Genomic DNA, 17526 nt, shown 5'->3' on the forward strand with positions numbered 1-17526 from the left:
GAACTGGTCTATAATGAGCTATACAGGGCTATACTATACACTGTACTAGACTATACTGGGCTATACACTGACTAGACTGTACTGGGCTATACACTGGACTGGGCTATACAGTGGACTAGACTGTACTGGGCTATACTGGCCCACACCGCGGTGTACTGGACTATACTGGTTAATGGTGTCAGAGCGCTGGTGTGATGTGGTGTGGTTGAGATCAGATCAGTGCACTCCCTCCCTACTGCTCAACAGATCTGAGTCGTCTCCTCTCACCGCTGGCAGCGTGGCTCAGGCCTAACGCAAGACAAATGTTTTCCTAAAGCTGCCTGGCGTTGAATCAGCTTTATTCATTCTACTGCCGCTTTCTCCCTCTTCTCTTTCCATGTGGAGCATCTACTTGGACGACGACGTCAAACTCTCTTTCTTTGTTAGGTTTCTATACAGCTGGGTCCCATTGTGGTGTGATGAAAGTTTGTGTGTGTCTGAGTTTGATTCTGCCCACGTCTCTAACCAGAGCGACAAACTATTGGCGTTAACTAGATAAACATTAAATGCACCATCCATCTTCTACTTGGCACCGATGTAATTATGGCGTTATCCCACAACTAGGTTTATTTATTTATTTTGGACAAATGTACAGGCTGGGTGGTAGTCAAGTGGTTAAGAGGTTCGAATCCCCGAGCTGACTAGGTGAAATCTATCTATCTACGTGCCATTGAGCAAGTCACTTAACCATAATTGCTCCTGTAAGTCTCTCTGGATAAGAGTGTCTGCTAAATGACTAAAATGTCCAATGTAGTAAAGTATGCATGTGTGTTTTCTATTGACAGCAGTGGAGAGTGAAGTAACGACTGTTTAAATGTACTACTAGCAGTCGCTGATCTACTGTTCATGTGCTTGACGGTAATAAACTTATGGTAACAAATAAAGTTTAAGACTGAATTAAATATCTCCTAAAATATAAATGCACAATTTCAAAAAATCTGAATATAACAGATCAAAAGGCTAAAGACTAGCCGTTGAGTTAGCAACAGCAGATGCAACGAGGGTTAGGAAGGAACAGACAGAGTGTCCCGTCAACGACGTTACTACAACGTATCCAATTGACAACCAGAGACATTCTTCAAAGGACTTGGTTTGGCAACACGGCTTTCCATTTACCAACAACCTACCGAAGCACAGCTCAGAGTAATTTTCCTTTTCCAAATGGGCGGTAATTTAGAATGCATAAGATACTGTATTTACGATAGCACAGCTTCTCCCGGTGTACCTCAGTCTTCCCGCTCTTTCACTCAAACCCAGCCCTTTTCCTTTGTGTAACAAGTTGTCATATCTGTTCCGCTCGCTAGGGACGTTTTCCTTTATGACGTAATTTGTAATCAAGTTATGATTTAATTATGTGTATATGTAATTCTGTGTGATTAGTCAGGTATTTAGTAAATAAATAATTAAACCCAATTTTGTATTGCTGATTCAAATTGATAGCCAGGGTTCGTGCAGATAACCAAGAATTTACAACTTTCAGATGAGACTGAATTAAGAGAACGATTAATATTGACTGCTATTGATGTAAAATATTACTAGGGCTTTAAGAGTTTATTCGGAAGATAACAGCTCTATAAATATTATTTTGTGCTGCCAGACTCTCTAGGTAATTACATTTACATGATTAGCTCCATCAGGTGATATTAATTACGGAGATTAATTACATCAGCATTTCAACTACAACCACTCAAATATCACGTCAGTGTTTCAATATTCATGAGCCAGAAATCACATCGATGATGTGAGCGAATACATGCGTATGTTTGGTATAAGATCTTATAATTGAATTATTCTATAATCCTATAATACTAGCAGGGGATCAAAGCACTGTGGCTGAGTCTTTGAAGCTGAGAAATCAAATTAAATGAATGGGTCTGGAGGGAGACTGCTGCATCAAGGAGAGTGAGGAGGATTGTAATGAAATAATATGCTGGCTGCTAATCCAACTGTAATCTAGCCCTCTGGATTCTAATAACTAGCTGGTTGATAAACTTGAATCAGGTTAGTTACAACTGGGGTTGGAGCAAAAACCTACAGGGTAGCTCTCCAGGAAAAGGGTTGGAGTGTCTTGATGTAGGGAATAGGGTGCCATTTGCTATGTGAACGATATTAAAAAGCAGCTGGAGGCATGACTGATTAGGAGGATGTTTTGTGGCCGATGGAGGAAATTCAGCAGGCCTGCCCACCCACCAGAAGAAGAGGGAAAGGGGGGGGAGAGCAGGCCTGCCCACCCACCACAAGAAGAGGGGAAAGGGGAGGGGGGAAGAGAGCAGGCCTGCCCACCCACCACAAGAAGAGGGAAAGGGGGGGGGGAGCAGGCCTGCCCACCCACCAGAAGAAGAGGGAAAGGGGGGGGGGGGGCAGGCCTGCCCACCCACCAGAAGAAGAGGGAAAGGGGGGGCAGGCCTGCCCACCCACCAGAAGAAGAGGGAAAGGGGGGGGGGGGGGGGCAGGCCTGCCCACCCACCAGAAGAAGAGGGAAAGGGGGGGGGGGGAGCAGGCCTGCCCACCCACCAGAAGAAGAGGGAAAGGGGGGGGGGGGAGCAGGCCTGCCCACCCACCACAAGAAGAGGAAAGGGGGGGTGACAGCCATAACCTATTTGTTGTTAGTTTTGTATAGTATCATAGAATGCAGTCTGTGTGACAAAGTCAGGGTCAACTCCATGGACTATTCAGAACCAAGATGTGGGCTATTACTTACATACATAACATAAATTACATAACATAAATTACATAACATACACACACACACACACACACACACACACATACAGTTCCTTGCGAAAGTATTCGGCCCCCTTGAACTTTGCAACCTTTTGCCACATTTCAGGCTTCAAACAAAGATATAAAACGGTATTTTTTTGTGAAGAATCAACAACAAGTGGGACACAATCATGAAGTGGAACGACATTTATTGGATATTTCAAACTTTAACAAATCAAAAACTGAAAAATTGGGCGTGCAAAATTATTCAGCACCTTTACTTTCAGTGCAGCAAACTCTCTCCAGAAGTTCAGTGAGGATCTTTGAATGATCCAATGTTGACCTAAATGACTAATGATGATAAATACGATCCACCTGTGTGTAATCAAGTCTCCGTATAAATGCACCTGCACTGTGATAGTCTCAGAGGTCCGTTAAAAGCGCAGAGAGCATCATGAAGAACAAGGAACACACCAGGCAGGTCCGAGATACTGTTGTGAAGAAGTTTAAAGACGGATTTGGATACAAAAAGATTTCCCAAGCTTTAAACATCCCAAGGAGCACTGTGCAAGCGATAATATTGAAATGGAAGGAGTATCAGACCACTGCTAATCTACCAAGACCTGCAGCCAAGAGGCCCATGATCACTCTGGATGAACTGCAGAGATCTACAGCTGAGGTGGGAGACTCTGTCCATAGGATGACAATCAGTCGTATATTGCACAAATCTGGCCTTTATGGAAGAGTGGCAAGAAGAAAGCCATTTATTAAAAGATATCCATAAAAAGTGTTGTTTAAAGTTTGCCACAAGCCACCTGGGAGACACACCAAACATGTGGAAGAAGGTGCTCTGGTCAGATGAAACCAAAATTGAACTTTTTGGCAACAATGCAAAACGTTATGTTTGGCGGAAAAGCAACACAGCTCATCACCCTGAACACAACCATCTCCACTGTCAAACATGGTGGTGGCAGCATCATGGTTTGGGCCTGCTTTTCTTCAGCAGGGACAGGGAAGATGGTTAAAATTGATGGGAAGATGGATGGAGCCAAATACAGGACCATTCTGGAAGAAAACCTGATGGAGTCTGCAAAAGACCTGAGACTGGGACGGAGATGTGTCTTCCAACAAGACAATGATCCAAAACATAAAGCAAAATCTACAATGGAATGGTTCAAAAATAAACATATCCAGGTGTTAGAATGGCCAAGTCAAAGTCCAGACCTGAATCCAATCGAGAATCTGTGGAAAGAACTGAAAACTGCTGTTCACAAATGCTCAATCCAACCTCACTGAGCTCGAGCTGTTTTGCAAGGAGGAATGGGAAAACATTTCAGTCTCTCGATGTGCAAAACTGATAGAGACATACCCCAAGCGACTTACAGCTGTAATCGCAGCAAAAGGTGGCGCTACAAAGTATTAACTTAAGGGGGCTGAATAATTTTGCACGCCCAATTTTTCAGTTTTTGATTTGTTAAAAAAGTTTGAAATATCCAATAAATGTCGTTCCACTTCATGATTGTGTCCCACTTGTTGTTGATTCTTCAAAAAAATACAGTTTTGTATCTTTATGTTTGAAGCCTGAAATGTGGCAAAAGGTCGCAAGGTTCAAGGGGGCCGAATACTTTCGCAAGGCACTGTACATACATACATACACAGTTGAAGTCGGAAGTTTACATACACTTAGGTTGGAGTCATAAAAAACCACTCCACAAATTTCTTGTTAACAAACTATAGTTTTGGCAAGTCGGTTAGGACATCTACTGACTTTGTGACAAGTCATTTTCCCAACAATTGTTTACAAACAGAGTGAATTATATGTGAAATAATCTATCACAATTCCAGTGGGTCAGAGGTTTACATACACTAAGTTGACTGTGCCTTTAAACAGCTTGGAAAATTCCAGAAAATTATGTCATGGCTTTAGAAGCTTCTGATAGGCTAATTGACATAATTTCAGTCAATTGGAGGTGTACCTGTGGATGTATTTCAAGGCCTACCTTCAAACTCAGTGTCTCTTTGCTTGACATCATGGGAAAATCAAAAGAAATCAGCCAAGACCTCCACAAGTCTGGTTCATCCTTGGGAGCAATTTCCAAATGCATGAAGGTTCATCTGTACAAACAATAGTATGCAAGTATAAACACCACGGGACCACACAGCTGTCATACCGCTCAGGAAGGAGACGGGTTCTGTCTCCTAGAGATGAGCGTACTTTGTTGCGAAAAGTACAAATCAGTCCCAGAACAGCAAAGGACCTTGTGAAGATGCTGGAGGAAACAGGTACAAAAATATCTATATCCACAGTAAAAAGAGCCCTATATCGACATAACCTGAAAGGCCGCTCAGCAAAGAAGCAACTGCTCCAAAACCGCAATAAAAAAGCCAGACTACGGTTTGCAACTGCACATGGGGACAAAGATCGTACTTTTTGGAGAAATGTCCTCTGGTCTGATGAAACAAAAATAGAACTGTTTGGCCATAATGGCCATCATTATGTTTGGAGGAAAAAGGGGGAGGCTTGCAAGCCGAAGAACACCATCCCAACCGTGAAGCACAGGGTGGCAGCATCATGTTATGGGAGAGCTTTGCTGCAGGAGGGACTGGTGCACTTCACAAAATAGATGGCATCATAAGGGTGGAAAATTATGTGGATATACTGAAGCAACAACTCAAGACATCAGTCAGGAAGTTAAAGCTTGGTCACAAATGAGTCTTCCAGGTGGACAATGACCGCAAGCATACTTCCAAAGTTGTGGCAAAATGGCTTAAGGACAACAAAGTCAAAGTATTGGAGTGGCCATCACAAAGCCCTGACCTCAATCTTATAGACAATTTGTGGGCAGAACCTAAAACGCGTGGGCGAGCAAGGAGGCCTACAAACCTGGCTCAGTTACACCAGCTCTGTCAGGAAGAATGGGCCTTTCTCGCTCTCTTCCCCCCCCCCCCCCTTCCCCCACATTTGACCCAAGTTAAACAATTTAAAGGCAATGCTACTAAATACTAATTGAGTGTATGTAAACTTCTGACCCACTGGGAATGTGATGAAAGAAATAAAAGCTGAAATAAATCACTCTCTACTATTATTCTGACATTAAACATTCTTAAAATAAAGTGGTGATCCTAACTCATCTAAAACAGGGAATTGTCACTAGGATTAAATGTCAGGAATTGTGAAAAACTGAGTTTAAATGTATTTGGCTAAGGTGTATGTAAACTACCTCCAATTGACTCAAATGATGTCAATTAGCCTATCAGATGCTTCTAAAGCCATGACATCATTTTCTGCAATTTTCCAAGAATTGTAGGCCTTGGTGGTGTCTTGGGGTCCACATCCACAGGCTCTTTGGAAGGGTTGCCAGAAGAAAGCCCTTTCTGACCTCAAGACACAGACGCAACCGCTTGGAGTTTGCCAAACGTCATTTAAAGGTGCTCTGGTCAGATGAGACCAAAATTGAACGTTTTGGTCAGATACAGCATCGGCATGTTTGGCGTCGAAACAGAGATGCATACAAGGAGAGGCACCTCATACCCATGGTGAAATATGGAGAGGGGTCAGTGATGTTTTGGGGCTGTTAAATTCCAGAGGTCCAGGGGCACTGGTTAAGATTGATGGCATAATGAATTCTACCAAGTATCACGCAATTGTGGCTGACAATCTGGTTGCCTCTGGCAGAAGACTGGGACTTGGCCATAGGTGGACTTTCCAACAAGACAATGACCCAAAACATACCTCAAAATCCACACAGAAATGGTTCTGTGACAACAAAATCAATGTTCTGCCATAGCCATCTCAGTCACTGGACCTCAATCCAATGGAAAACCTGTGGGCTGAGTGGAAGAGGGCAGTTGATAAGCACAAACCCAAGAATGTGAAGCATCATGAAAGGATCTGCATAGAGGAATGGTCCAAAATCCCTCCAAATGTGTTCCTTAATCTTGTCAAACATTTCAGGAAAAGACTCCATGCTGTTATTCTTGCCAGAGGTGGTTGCACTAGGTACTAAATGAGGAGTGCCAATAATTATGAAACCTTGATTTTGGTTAAATTTATTTTGTATTAAATAATTGAATGATTTTGGTTGGTTCCATTGAAACATTAATAAAGTACAGTATTTCTCACGTTGGTGTTTTGAGTTTCTCTCTATAATTGTATTGTGTATATTTTTTTAAATATTATTAGTGCATTGCCAGTCAGGGGTGCCAGTAATTTGAGCCCACTGTATATATTTATCACAATAAATAGGGCACGATATAAATCAAAGAGGAATCAGAGAGGCAGTTTTCCGCTCGTTGATCTCTGAAATGGCATCGACATAAAGGGAGACGATCTCAGAACATAAAAGCTCACTTACAGTCAAATAATATCAGCAATGGGTGTGGTGTGTGGACTATAATGTCATAGTTAAACAGTGATGGAGGTCTTCATTTCCTGAATCAGTTTTCTCCAACAGCTGAAGGAAACAGAGGAGAGAGCTCCGCACAATGGCTCTACAGCACGCTACTTTCCCTTTGTGTGTGTGTGTGTGTGTGTGTGTGTGTGTGTGTGTGTGTGTGTGTGTGTGTGTTGTAGTGATTTCTACCCGGGTGGTATAGGTCTGATTCTTGTTTAGGGGAGATATCTTTGAGTGGGTCTCTCACACACAGAGCTTGCTTTGTCATGTGGTCGTGCTGTGTGTGTCTCGTCATGAGGTGGGGATTATTAGTCTCCGATATCAGATGCAGGCAAGCTGGTGTGTGTCCTTTCCCCTCTCCAGCGAACTCTTCCACCCGTCAGAGAATAAGGAGGCTCTAATCAGGACCACAGCCTGTGTGTGTGTGTGTGTGTGTGCGCGCGACCACAGCCTGGCTGAGTTTACACACTGACGTTTCGATGGTTTCTTCCCCTCGCCCACACTCAACTACCAGGAGAGGACATGATGGTTCCCACATGGCCAACTCTGTGTGTGTCCTGTGTGTTGTGTTGTGTGTGTGTTTTTCCACATGGATAACTGTCCTATTATAATCAGTTACTTGGCTAGATTTTCTATGCACTAAACAGTATTACTCACAATACTACAATGCAGGATCCTTTATTTTCACCATATCCAAGAAAATAGTGTCCATCATAGAATTAAGCAATAAGGCACGGGGGATACAGCCCTTAGCCATGGGGGTATTGGCCATATACCTCAAACCCCTGAGATGCCTTATTGCTACTATAAACTGGTTACCAATGTAATTAGAGCAGTAAAAAAATCAAATGTTGTCATACCGGTGGTATACGGTCTGATATACCACGCCAGTCAGCCAAATCAGCCTTCAGGGCTCGAACCGCCCAGTTTACAATTACATATAAAATACTAGAATGGACATTGGTATGATAGAAAATTGTCCATCTTGGTCAGGAAAAGCTGATCAGACATTAAGATGCATAACAAAACAATGCATTTGTAGAAACATTATTGAAGTGTCAGATCTCGATAGCATCCATTATCCAAGCAGATTAAACTGGATGATAATGCATAGTCCAATATCCCTATTACCTATATAGTGCACTGCTTTGACCAGAGCTATATGGGCCCAGTCAATAGCAATGCAGAAAACAACAGATCGGGTACTATTTGGGACGCATGGTTGCTCTTCATCAGACAAAATAAATCTCCCATTGCTCTTTATAGGCTTGTAATGACCGGCAACATGATGATAGCGTCATACTAGCAGCAATCCACGGAGCCTTAGGGTAGCGTACCGAATAGGTACCCTATTCCCAACATAGTGCACTACTCTTCACCAATGGTGGCCCGACGGTAAACTCAGTAACAAACAAAAAACGTCCCCTCTTCAGGACGGATGTAGCATGAACTGGATGTGTAGTCTGCTGATGACAGGACTACTACATGATGAACTGGATGTGTAGTCTGCTGATGACAGGACTACTACATGATGAACTAGATGTGTAGTCTGCTGATGACAGGACCACTACATGATGAACTAGATGTGTAGTCTGCTGATGACAGGACCACTACATGATGAACTGGATGTGTAGTCTGCTGATGACAGGACTACTACATGATTAACTGGATGTGTAGTCTGGTGCTGACAGGGCCACTACATGATGAACTGGATGTGTAGTCTGGTGCTGACAGGACAACTACATGATGAACTGGATGTGTAGTCTGGTGCTGACAGGGCCACTACATGATGAACTGGATGTGTAGTCTGGTGCTGACAGGGCCACTACATGATGAACTGGATGTGTAGTCTGGTGCTGACAAGACCACTACATGATGAACTGGATGTGTAGTTTGCTGATGACAGGACCACTACATGATGAACTGGATGTGTAGTCTGGTGCTGACAGGACCACTACATGATGAACTGGATGTGTAGTCTGGTGCTGACAGGACCACTACATGATAAATCATCTTCTCCACGATAAGGGCATTCATTAGACAGCTGCTGTACAGTCAATATGGCTAATGCACATCTAATTCATAATGTCCTAATGGTATAGGCAAGGAAAAAAGTTTCTTTTTCAGTAATTGAATGTAGAGATCTGCAAAGTGATCACGTACACACACACACACACCCCCCCACACACACACACACACACACACACACACACACACACTTAACCAGTTCTGTTTTGGTGAAAAACTGAGGGATAAGCCTGGAGAAATGTAACCGCTCAAATCAAATTCATAGACAGAGCTAAGGATGCAAGGACCGACCGTTAATGGTATTAAAATGATAGTTTCAACCATGTTGAGACTGTACAGTGTTTACATTCACATTGTTTACAAACGTAAAATAAGCTTATATTTTGGGTTCTGATTGGGTACAACATGATCATGAGGCATTTACAAGTTATATTCTTCAAGAATCAATGTATCATTAATTTATCAGTTTAAAAAAATGTATGTAGCTAAGAATTCTAGCTTTAAACGTCCAATGCAGCCGTTTTAATCTCAAATTATTTCTGGGTAACAATTAAGTACCTGACTGTGATTGTTTTCAATAAAAATGGTCAAAAAACCAGACAAAAAAATTGCTTCTTAGCCAAGTGCAATTTCTCAAGCAAGAATTTTGCTAGGACTGTCTGGGTGTGGTATGAGTGGGGAGGGTAAAACTGAAAATTTGCTCTTATTGGCAGAGAGGTTTGGAACTCTCTTTCTTATTGGTCTATTAACTAATTTATCGCATGGTGATCACACCAGAACAGACTGAAATCTGTTCAAACAGCGCTTACACTAATGCATTACCATCTTTTTTCACAATATTATTCCAACCTCAGTGTGGAAATATATATATATAAAACACAGGAAAATCCCGTCTGACGGCACTGGGCCTTTCAAAGAACTCTGAAAGATGTAACTTTCACCTTTATTCGTGCAGTAAAAAGAACATTGGATAACAAGTTAATATCCTATTATGCATGAACCTTTCAAAAGACCATTCACTTCAAGTAGGTGTAGGTGTTTGAGTACGTACCCAGTACGTTCCCTGATGGCACCTCTTCCAGTTCCTCCAGCTCTCTGCCCATCAGCAGGTAGAGGCTGTCCATGGTGCAGCAGGCTAGGTGAGGGACGGGAGGGAGACAGGCACTCACACTAGTACTGCCCTCTGGGAGCTGACAGACAGACAGAGAAAGAGAGAGCGAAACAGAGAGAGAACATTAGATCTCTAGAGCATCAGAGACAATCATCCAGTACATTGGTTGTGTGATATTGGATTCTAAAAGCAATTGTTAGTTAGTAGTACTGCTACTGAAGCCAGAAGGGACGAGGCAACAATAATACAATGACTTGTCTGTCTCAAATGGCACCCTATTCCCTACAGTATATAGCGCACTACTGTTGCCCAGGCCACAGGGGAACACAGCCCTCATCATAGAAGTCAATGTTATTTTTAACCTTGGAATACACATCTTGAGATGGAAACAAACACGCAGAACATTTATGATTGTTGCTCTTTGAACAAACAGCATTTGGTTTCATCTTCAGAACAGTTATTGTTTTGTCTGGTGAATATTGCAAATTGAGCAGAAAATGTGTTTTGTGCCTTTGCAGAGTGTGTGTGTACGTGTGTGTCCACATGCCTGTGTGTGTGTGCCTGCCTGTAAGTGTGTACATCCTTACCATGCGCAGGCCTTGTGCAGGGTCGTACTTGGGCCCCATCACAAACACCTTCTGTCCTCTGCGGACCACCCCGCTGTAGACTCTGGCGAAGGCTACGAATGTCTCCTTCTCCTCCTCCTCCGGTTTAGCCTTCAGAGGCAGGCCCTGCATCTGGCCTGAGACACCCTCACTACCTGCATGTCAGGGAAGACAATGAGACATACACTGGTATCATCATGAACATATTGGAAATGGCCAGAGCTTCCAAACCACTAGGGGAAAAGAGGCCAGGGGTTGGGGTTCTAGCTAGGTAAGAGTGTGTGTGTGTGTTCATTCAGGCTAATGTAGGTGAGGCCCACTGACACGCTTCATGGAGCGCAATGACAAAAGCTTTCACTCACTCACTCACTCACTCACTCACTCGCTAGGTAAGAGTGTGTGTGTGTGTGTATGTGTGTGTGAGAGAGACACTTGCCTATGGTGTTGTCTACACCAGGAGTGGTTGCCGGTGTTGTACTTCCTGGTTGGGGATTTCCCTCCCCACTTTCCGTCTGCTGAATGGATGCCAGTCTCTCAGTGTGTCTCTGTCTGGCCAGGTCCCTGCGCTGGGCCATCTCCTCCTGGGTCAACGGCCTGTGTGCACACACACAAACACACCTGTTCAGTAGGTAGAAAATGTTTTGAAAATATTCCATTGCAAAACGTTTTGCTATTGTGTGCCCTACTGAACACTGTCCATTGTTTGGGCCAATGAATACACATTCTATTAGACATGACACATCAAAACAGAAATGTAACAACCCACTAAACCAAGTCTTTACAGCAGGGTAACATAGCCTAGCAACTAGCACCGCTCTGTTTCATTTGATTCATCCTTAATTTAACCAGAGAAGTCACACTGAAACTTTTAAATCTCTTTTTCCAAGTGAGCCCTGGCCAAGAATCTATCACACAGTGCCTTCAGAAAGTATTCAGACCCCTTGACTTTTTCCACATTTTGTTATATTACAGCCTTACTCTAAAATGGATTTAATGATTCCCCCCTCATCAAATCTACACACAATACCCCATAATGATAAAGCGAAAAAAGGTTTGTACAAATATTTGCAAATGTTTTAAAAATAAAAAACAGAAATACCTTATTTACATAACTATTCAGACCCTTGCTATGAGACTCGAAATTGAGCTCAGTTGCATCCTGTTTCCACTGATCATGCTAGAGATGTTTCTAGAACTTGGAGTCCACCTGTGGTAAATTCAATTGATTGGACATGATTTGGAAAGGCACACACCTGTCTATATAAGGTCTCACAGTTGACAGTGCAAGTCAGAGCAAAAACCAGGCCATGAGGTCGAAGGAATTGTCTATCGAACTCCGAGACAGGATTGTGTCGAGGCACAGAACTGAGGAAGGGTATACAAACATTTTTTACAGCATTGAAAGTCCCCCAAAACACAGTGGCCTCAATCATTCTTAAATAGAAGAAGTTTGGAATCACCAAGACTCTTCCCAGAGCTCGCCGCCTGGCTAAACTGAGCAATCGGGAGAGAAGGGCCTTGGTCAGGGAGGTGACCAAGAACCCAATAGTCACACTTACAGCGCTCCAGAGTTCCTCTGTGGTGATGGAAGAACCTTCCAGAAGGACAACCATCTCTGCAGCACTCCACCAACCTTTATGGTACAGTGGCCAGACGGAAGCCATTCCTCAGTAAAAGACACATGACAGCACGACTCTCAGACCATGACAAACAAGATTCTCTGGTCCAAGACTGAACAAGATTATCTGAAACCAAGGCTGAACTCTTTGGCCTAAATGCCAAGCGTCACGTCTGGAGGAAACATGGCACCATCCCTACGGTGAAGCATGGTGGTGGCAGCATCATGCTGTGGGGATGTTTTTCAGGGGCGGGGACTGGGAGACTAGTCAGGATCGAGGGAAAGATGAATAGAGCAAAGTACAGAGAGATCATAGATGCTAACATTCACCACCCAACAGGACAAGGACCCTAAGCACATAACCAAGACAACAAAGGAGTGGCTTCAGGAGAATTCTCTGAATGTCCTTGAGTGACCCAGTCAGAGCCCGAACCCTATCGAATATCTCTGGAGAGATCTGAAAATATCTGTGCAGCGACGCTCCCCATACAACCTGAGCTTGAGGGGATCTGCAGAGAAGAATGTGAGACACTCCCCAAATACAAGTGTGACAAGCTTGTAGCGTCATACCCCAAAATAGTCAAGGCTGTAATCGCTGCCAAAGGTGCTTCAACTAAGTACTGAGTAAAGTGTCTGAATACTAATGTAAATGTGATATCAGTTTTTTATATTAAATACATTTGCAAAAGTTTCTAAAAACCTGTTTTTCCTTTGTCATTATGCGGTATTGTGTGTAGACTGATGGGGGGTGGGGGGGGGGGAATAAGGCTGTAACGTAACAAAATGTGGAAAAAGTGAAGGGTCTGAATACTTTATGAATACACTGTGTAGTTACACAGACAGAACACAAGACAACATAACAATGAATGGAAGTTAAAACAGTGCAAAGAGCATAAGAGAAGTTAAAAAGAGCAGGTTTCCAAGCAAAATGCTCCTTAAAAAAGGTGTAATCTATGTTTAACAGCTATCCAATCTGAGATTTAAAATGATTAATGGGAATAAAATGATCTAGTATCAGCCAGTGGTTGTCGCTACAGTAAGTGTCCCAAATGGAACCCTAGTCCATATTTGGTACACTACTTAAAATCAAAATGTACTGGTCGTGTACACAATTTTGCAAATGTTATCGCAGGTGCAGGGCAATACTTGTGCTTCCAGCTCCAACAGCGCAGCAATATATCTTGCAATACACACAATGCCCAAAATTATAATAATAAAAAAAGAAAGAAATTAATGAATACCTATCAGCACGAGCAATTTTAGAGTCCGGAAATAATACAATACCAGTCAAAAAGTTTGGACACACCTACTCATTCAAGGGATTTTCTTATTTTTACTATTTTCTACATTGTAGAATAATAGTGAAGACATCAAAACTATGAAATAACACATATGGAATCATGTAGTAAACAAAAAAGTGCTTGACAAATCAAAATATATTTTATATTTGAGACTCTTCAAAGTAGCCACCCTTTGCCTTGATGACAGCTTTGCATACTCTTGGCATTCTCTCAACCAGCTTCTTGAGGTAGTCACCTGGAATGCATTTCAATTAACAGGTGTGCCTTGTTAAAAGTTAATTGGAATTGATTTCCTTCTTAATGCGTTTGAGGCAATCTGTTGTGTTGTGACAAGGTAGGGGTGGTATACAGAAGATATCCTATTTGGTAAAAGACCAAGTCCATACCATGTCAAGAACAGCCCAAATAAGCAAAGAGAAATGACAGTACATCATTACTTTAAGACATGAAGATCAGTCAATGCGAAAGTTTCAAGTGCAGTCGCAAAAACCATCAAGCGCTATGATGAAACAGGCTCTCATGAAGATCGCCACAGGAATGGAAGACCCAGAGTTACCTCTGATGCAGAGGATAAGTTCATTCGAGTTACCAGCCTCAGAAGTTGCAGCCCAAATAAATGCTTCACCGAGTTCAAGTAACAGGCACATCTCAACGTCAACTGTTCAGAGAAGAATCAGGCCTTCATGGTCGAATTGCTGCAAATAAACCATTACTAAAAGGACACCAATAAGAAGAAGAGACTTGGTTGGGCCAAGAAACACGAGCAATGGACATTAGACCAGTGAAAATCTGTCCTTCCGTCCAAATTGGAGATTTTTGATTCCAAGCGCTGTGTCTTTGTGAGACGCAGAGTAGGTGAACGGATGATCTCCGCATGTGTGGTTCCCACCGTGAAGCATGGAGGAGGGGGTATCATGGTGTGGGGGTGCTTTGCTGATGACACTGTCTGTGATTTATTTAGAATTCAAGGCACACTTAACCAGCATGGCTACCACAGCATTCTGTAGCGATATGCTGTCCCATCTGGTTTGCGCTTAGTCGGACTATCATTTGTTTTTCAACAGGAGAATGACCCAACACACACTTCCAGGCTGTGTAAGGGCTATTTGACCAAGAAGGAGAGTGATGGAGATCTGCATCAGATAACCTGGCCTCCACTATCATCCGACCTCAACCCAATTGAGATGGTTTAGGATGAGTTGGACCCCAAAGTGAAGGAAAAGCAGCCAAAAAGTGCTCAGCATATGTGGGAACTCCTTCAAGAATGTTGGAAAAGCATTCCTCATGAAGCTGGTTGAGAGAATGCCAAGAATGTGATAAGCTGTCATAAAGGCAAAGTGTGGCTACTTTGAAGAATATATATTTTGATTTGTTGAACACATTTTTAGTTACTTTATGATTCCATGTGTTATTGCATAGTTGTGATGTCTTCACTATTATTCTACAATGTAGAAAATAGTAAAAATAAAGAAAAACCCTTGAATGAATAGGTGTCCAAATTTTTGACTGGTACTGTATGTGTCCACATGGTGTGTCCAGACAGCGTGTGAATGGTATGGGACCAGGGCTCTGGTCAAAAGTAGTGCACTAGGCAATAGGGTGCCATTTGGGATGCAGGATGGAGTCAAGAGGTCAGGTTCGTACCTCATCCTACCAAGTCCCGTCATCGCATGATGGTTATTTGTGCTGCTAACTTCCCTCACTGAGAAACTATGTTCTAATTACCTACCGGCGATGGAAAATATGCAAAGGTTAAATTTGACCAATTATGACAACATAGGTGGTGTCTCCGGGCCAAGCTGGAAAAACGGAATAACAATTACTCTAAAATTGCTCTGGCCACCACAAACTCAAGGCACGTGGGTGTCGTTTGAAATGGCAAACTGCAGAGTCATTGCGGTGAGTGGTGTGTGTGTGTGTGTGTGTGTGAGAGAGAGAGCTTCAAAGTGACTACATTGATACAGCTGGAAGCCATGATTGACAGTAGTGGCCATCCACACAAGTTCAGCTCCCTGACGACCGACCGCTTAAACTATCCCATAATTTAGGATCCGTCCCAAATGGCACCCCATTCCCTATATAGTGCACTACTTTTGACCTGGGCCCACAGGGAAGAGGGTGCCAGTTGGGACATAAACAAACAATAAAACAAGCTCTGCTGATTCACAAAGATTATAGGGGGGGCAGGTTGATTACGTTTTGTATAAATTAGACAGAAACGGGCCTAAACGAATACAGGCTTGCCATGAAGACCGCAACATGGGAGAAATGGAACAATGTATTGTACTGAAGGACTACTTGTGGAATGCTGCTAACCACTGACTTTTAGTGTGAGGTGTGTCTCCTGCAATTTGTCACCCCACACACACACACTCTTTCAAACAACACACATACCTGCGTGCACTGCACACACGCTCATCCCCATATTCCATTTCACCCGAGATTCACTTATTTCCTCCACGTTCAACAATTCCAACCCGTTGCATTCATAACCGTACTGCGTAGCTACATTCTTTAACAAAGCGACCACAGCAGAGCTGCCGTGTTTTTCTTGATGAGGTCAAATCAGTCGCTCATGGGCAATAATGGGAAAGCCATGCGTTGTGGTCTCTGGCCTCCGTTGCAGTGGTTATAAAGTAATGGCTTCGCAAGCTTCTCAACGTTAAAGTAGGATTCTCTCAAAACCACAAGCCTTTTAAGTGTGTTATAAGCTGGTTGTGTGTGTGTGTGTGTGTGTGTGTATATATCTGTTTTAAATATGTGGAAAATGAGACGATATTGATACTAAAGCTGTTTGTGAAACCGTCTTCATCAGCATCATACCATACTGGAAGGCTGGAACGCCTTCATGCATACTGGAACGCTTTGGATGGTTGGTTGAAGTCTGACTCTGCTTCTTAGTCTTTGCTGCACGTGCTATTGTGTTGCTGAGATCAAAAAACGTTTGGGTCACATTTGTTTGAGAATTCTCACTTGATAAACTTAGAATTCTGCGTTCATCCCACTTGCAGGATTCTACAAGACTTGAAAACAGAACACATTGGTTTCACTCTTTTGTTCACTGATTAATTTGTTAACTCAACAGTCTTGTTGTTCCATGATGAAACTCTTTCAAAGTTCTGTTATAGATGTTTTGCTATCTCTTCTAAATAATTAAAACATACAGAACGACTGCAGCTTTGATAAAAAGAAACAGAACATCGAGGTTCCTCATACTGTTAATGAGAGAGGGATGTTTTAGTGTGTGGCTGTGAGCATGCCAGTGTGTGTATTCTGCCGAGCAACTGCCCAGAGCCATTAATAAAACCCACTGACATCACCAGCCAATCAGATGTGAGGACATTTAAAACACCAGGTCAAGACTGTTTGTGGAGAGAGACAGACAGATGGAGAGAGAGAGTCAGAAAGGAAGGGGCGAGAGAGGGAGGGAGAAAGAACGGGGTGTAGAGAGAGGTAGAAACAGAGAGGTTGCCCTCTCACTCCTACGAGCAGTCTCAGAACTACTACTGAGACCTAAATTGATGGTGGGTGCCATGGTAACAAAGCATAACCATAGCTGTGGAGGCATGTAGGAGTGTCAGCCAGGAACCCCCTGAAGCTGATTCAGAAAGAGAAACAGAGACAGAGAGACCACTGTGACTGACACAAAATGAAGGAAAGCTTTGACTATGTACAGACTCAGTGAACATAGCCTTGCTACTGAGAAAGGCCACCGTAGGCAGACATG

General features: G+C 42.9%; 1 protein-coding gene across 1 annotated transcript in view; it reads right to left on the bottom strand.

Moving 5' to 3' along the window:
• The window catches only part of efl1 (elongation factor like GTPase 1), an 83128-nt gene that overhangs the window by 44984 nt on the left and 20618 nt on the right, over nt 1-17526 (bottom strand). The window contains exons 13-15 of the mRNA XM_064984399.1: nt 11317-11474; nt 10863-11035; nt 10216-10354 (exon numbers count right to left, since the gene is read on the bottom strand). Of these exons, the coding sequence (XP_064840471.1) occupies nt 10216-10354; nt 10863-11035; nt 11317-11474 (470 nt within the window). The remainder of the gene's footprint in view (nt 1-10215; nt 10355-10862; nt 11036-11316; nt 11475-17526) is intronic.

This window comes from Oncorhynchus masou, chromosome 2 (assembly GCF_036934945.1).
Source record: "Oncorhynchus masou masou isolate Uvic2021 chromosome 2, UVic_Omas_1.1, whole genome shotgun sequence".
Classification (NCBI taxonomy): Eukaryota; Metazoa; Chordata; class Actinopteri; order Salmoniformes; family Salmonidae; genus Oncorhynchus; species Oncorhynchus masou.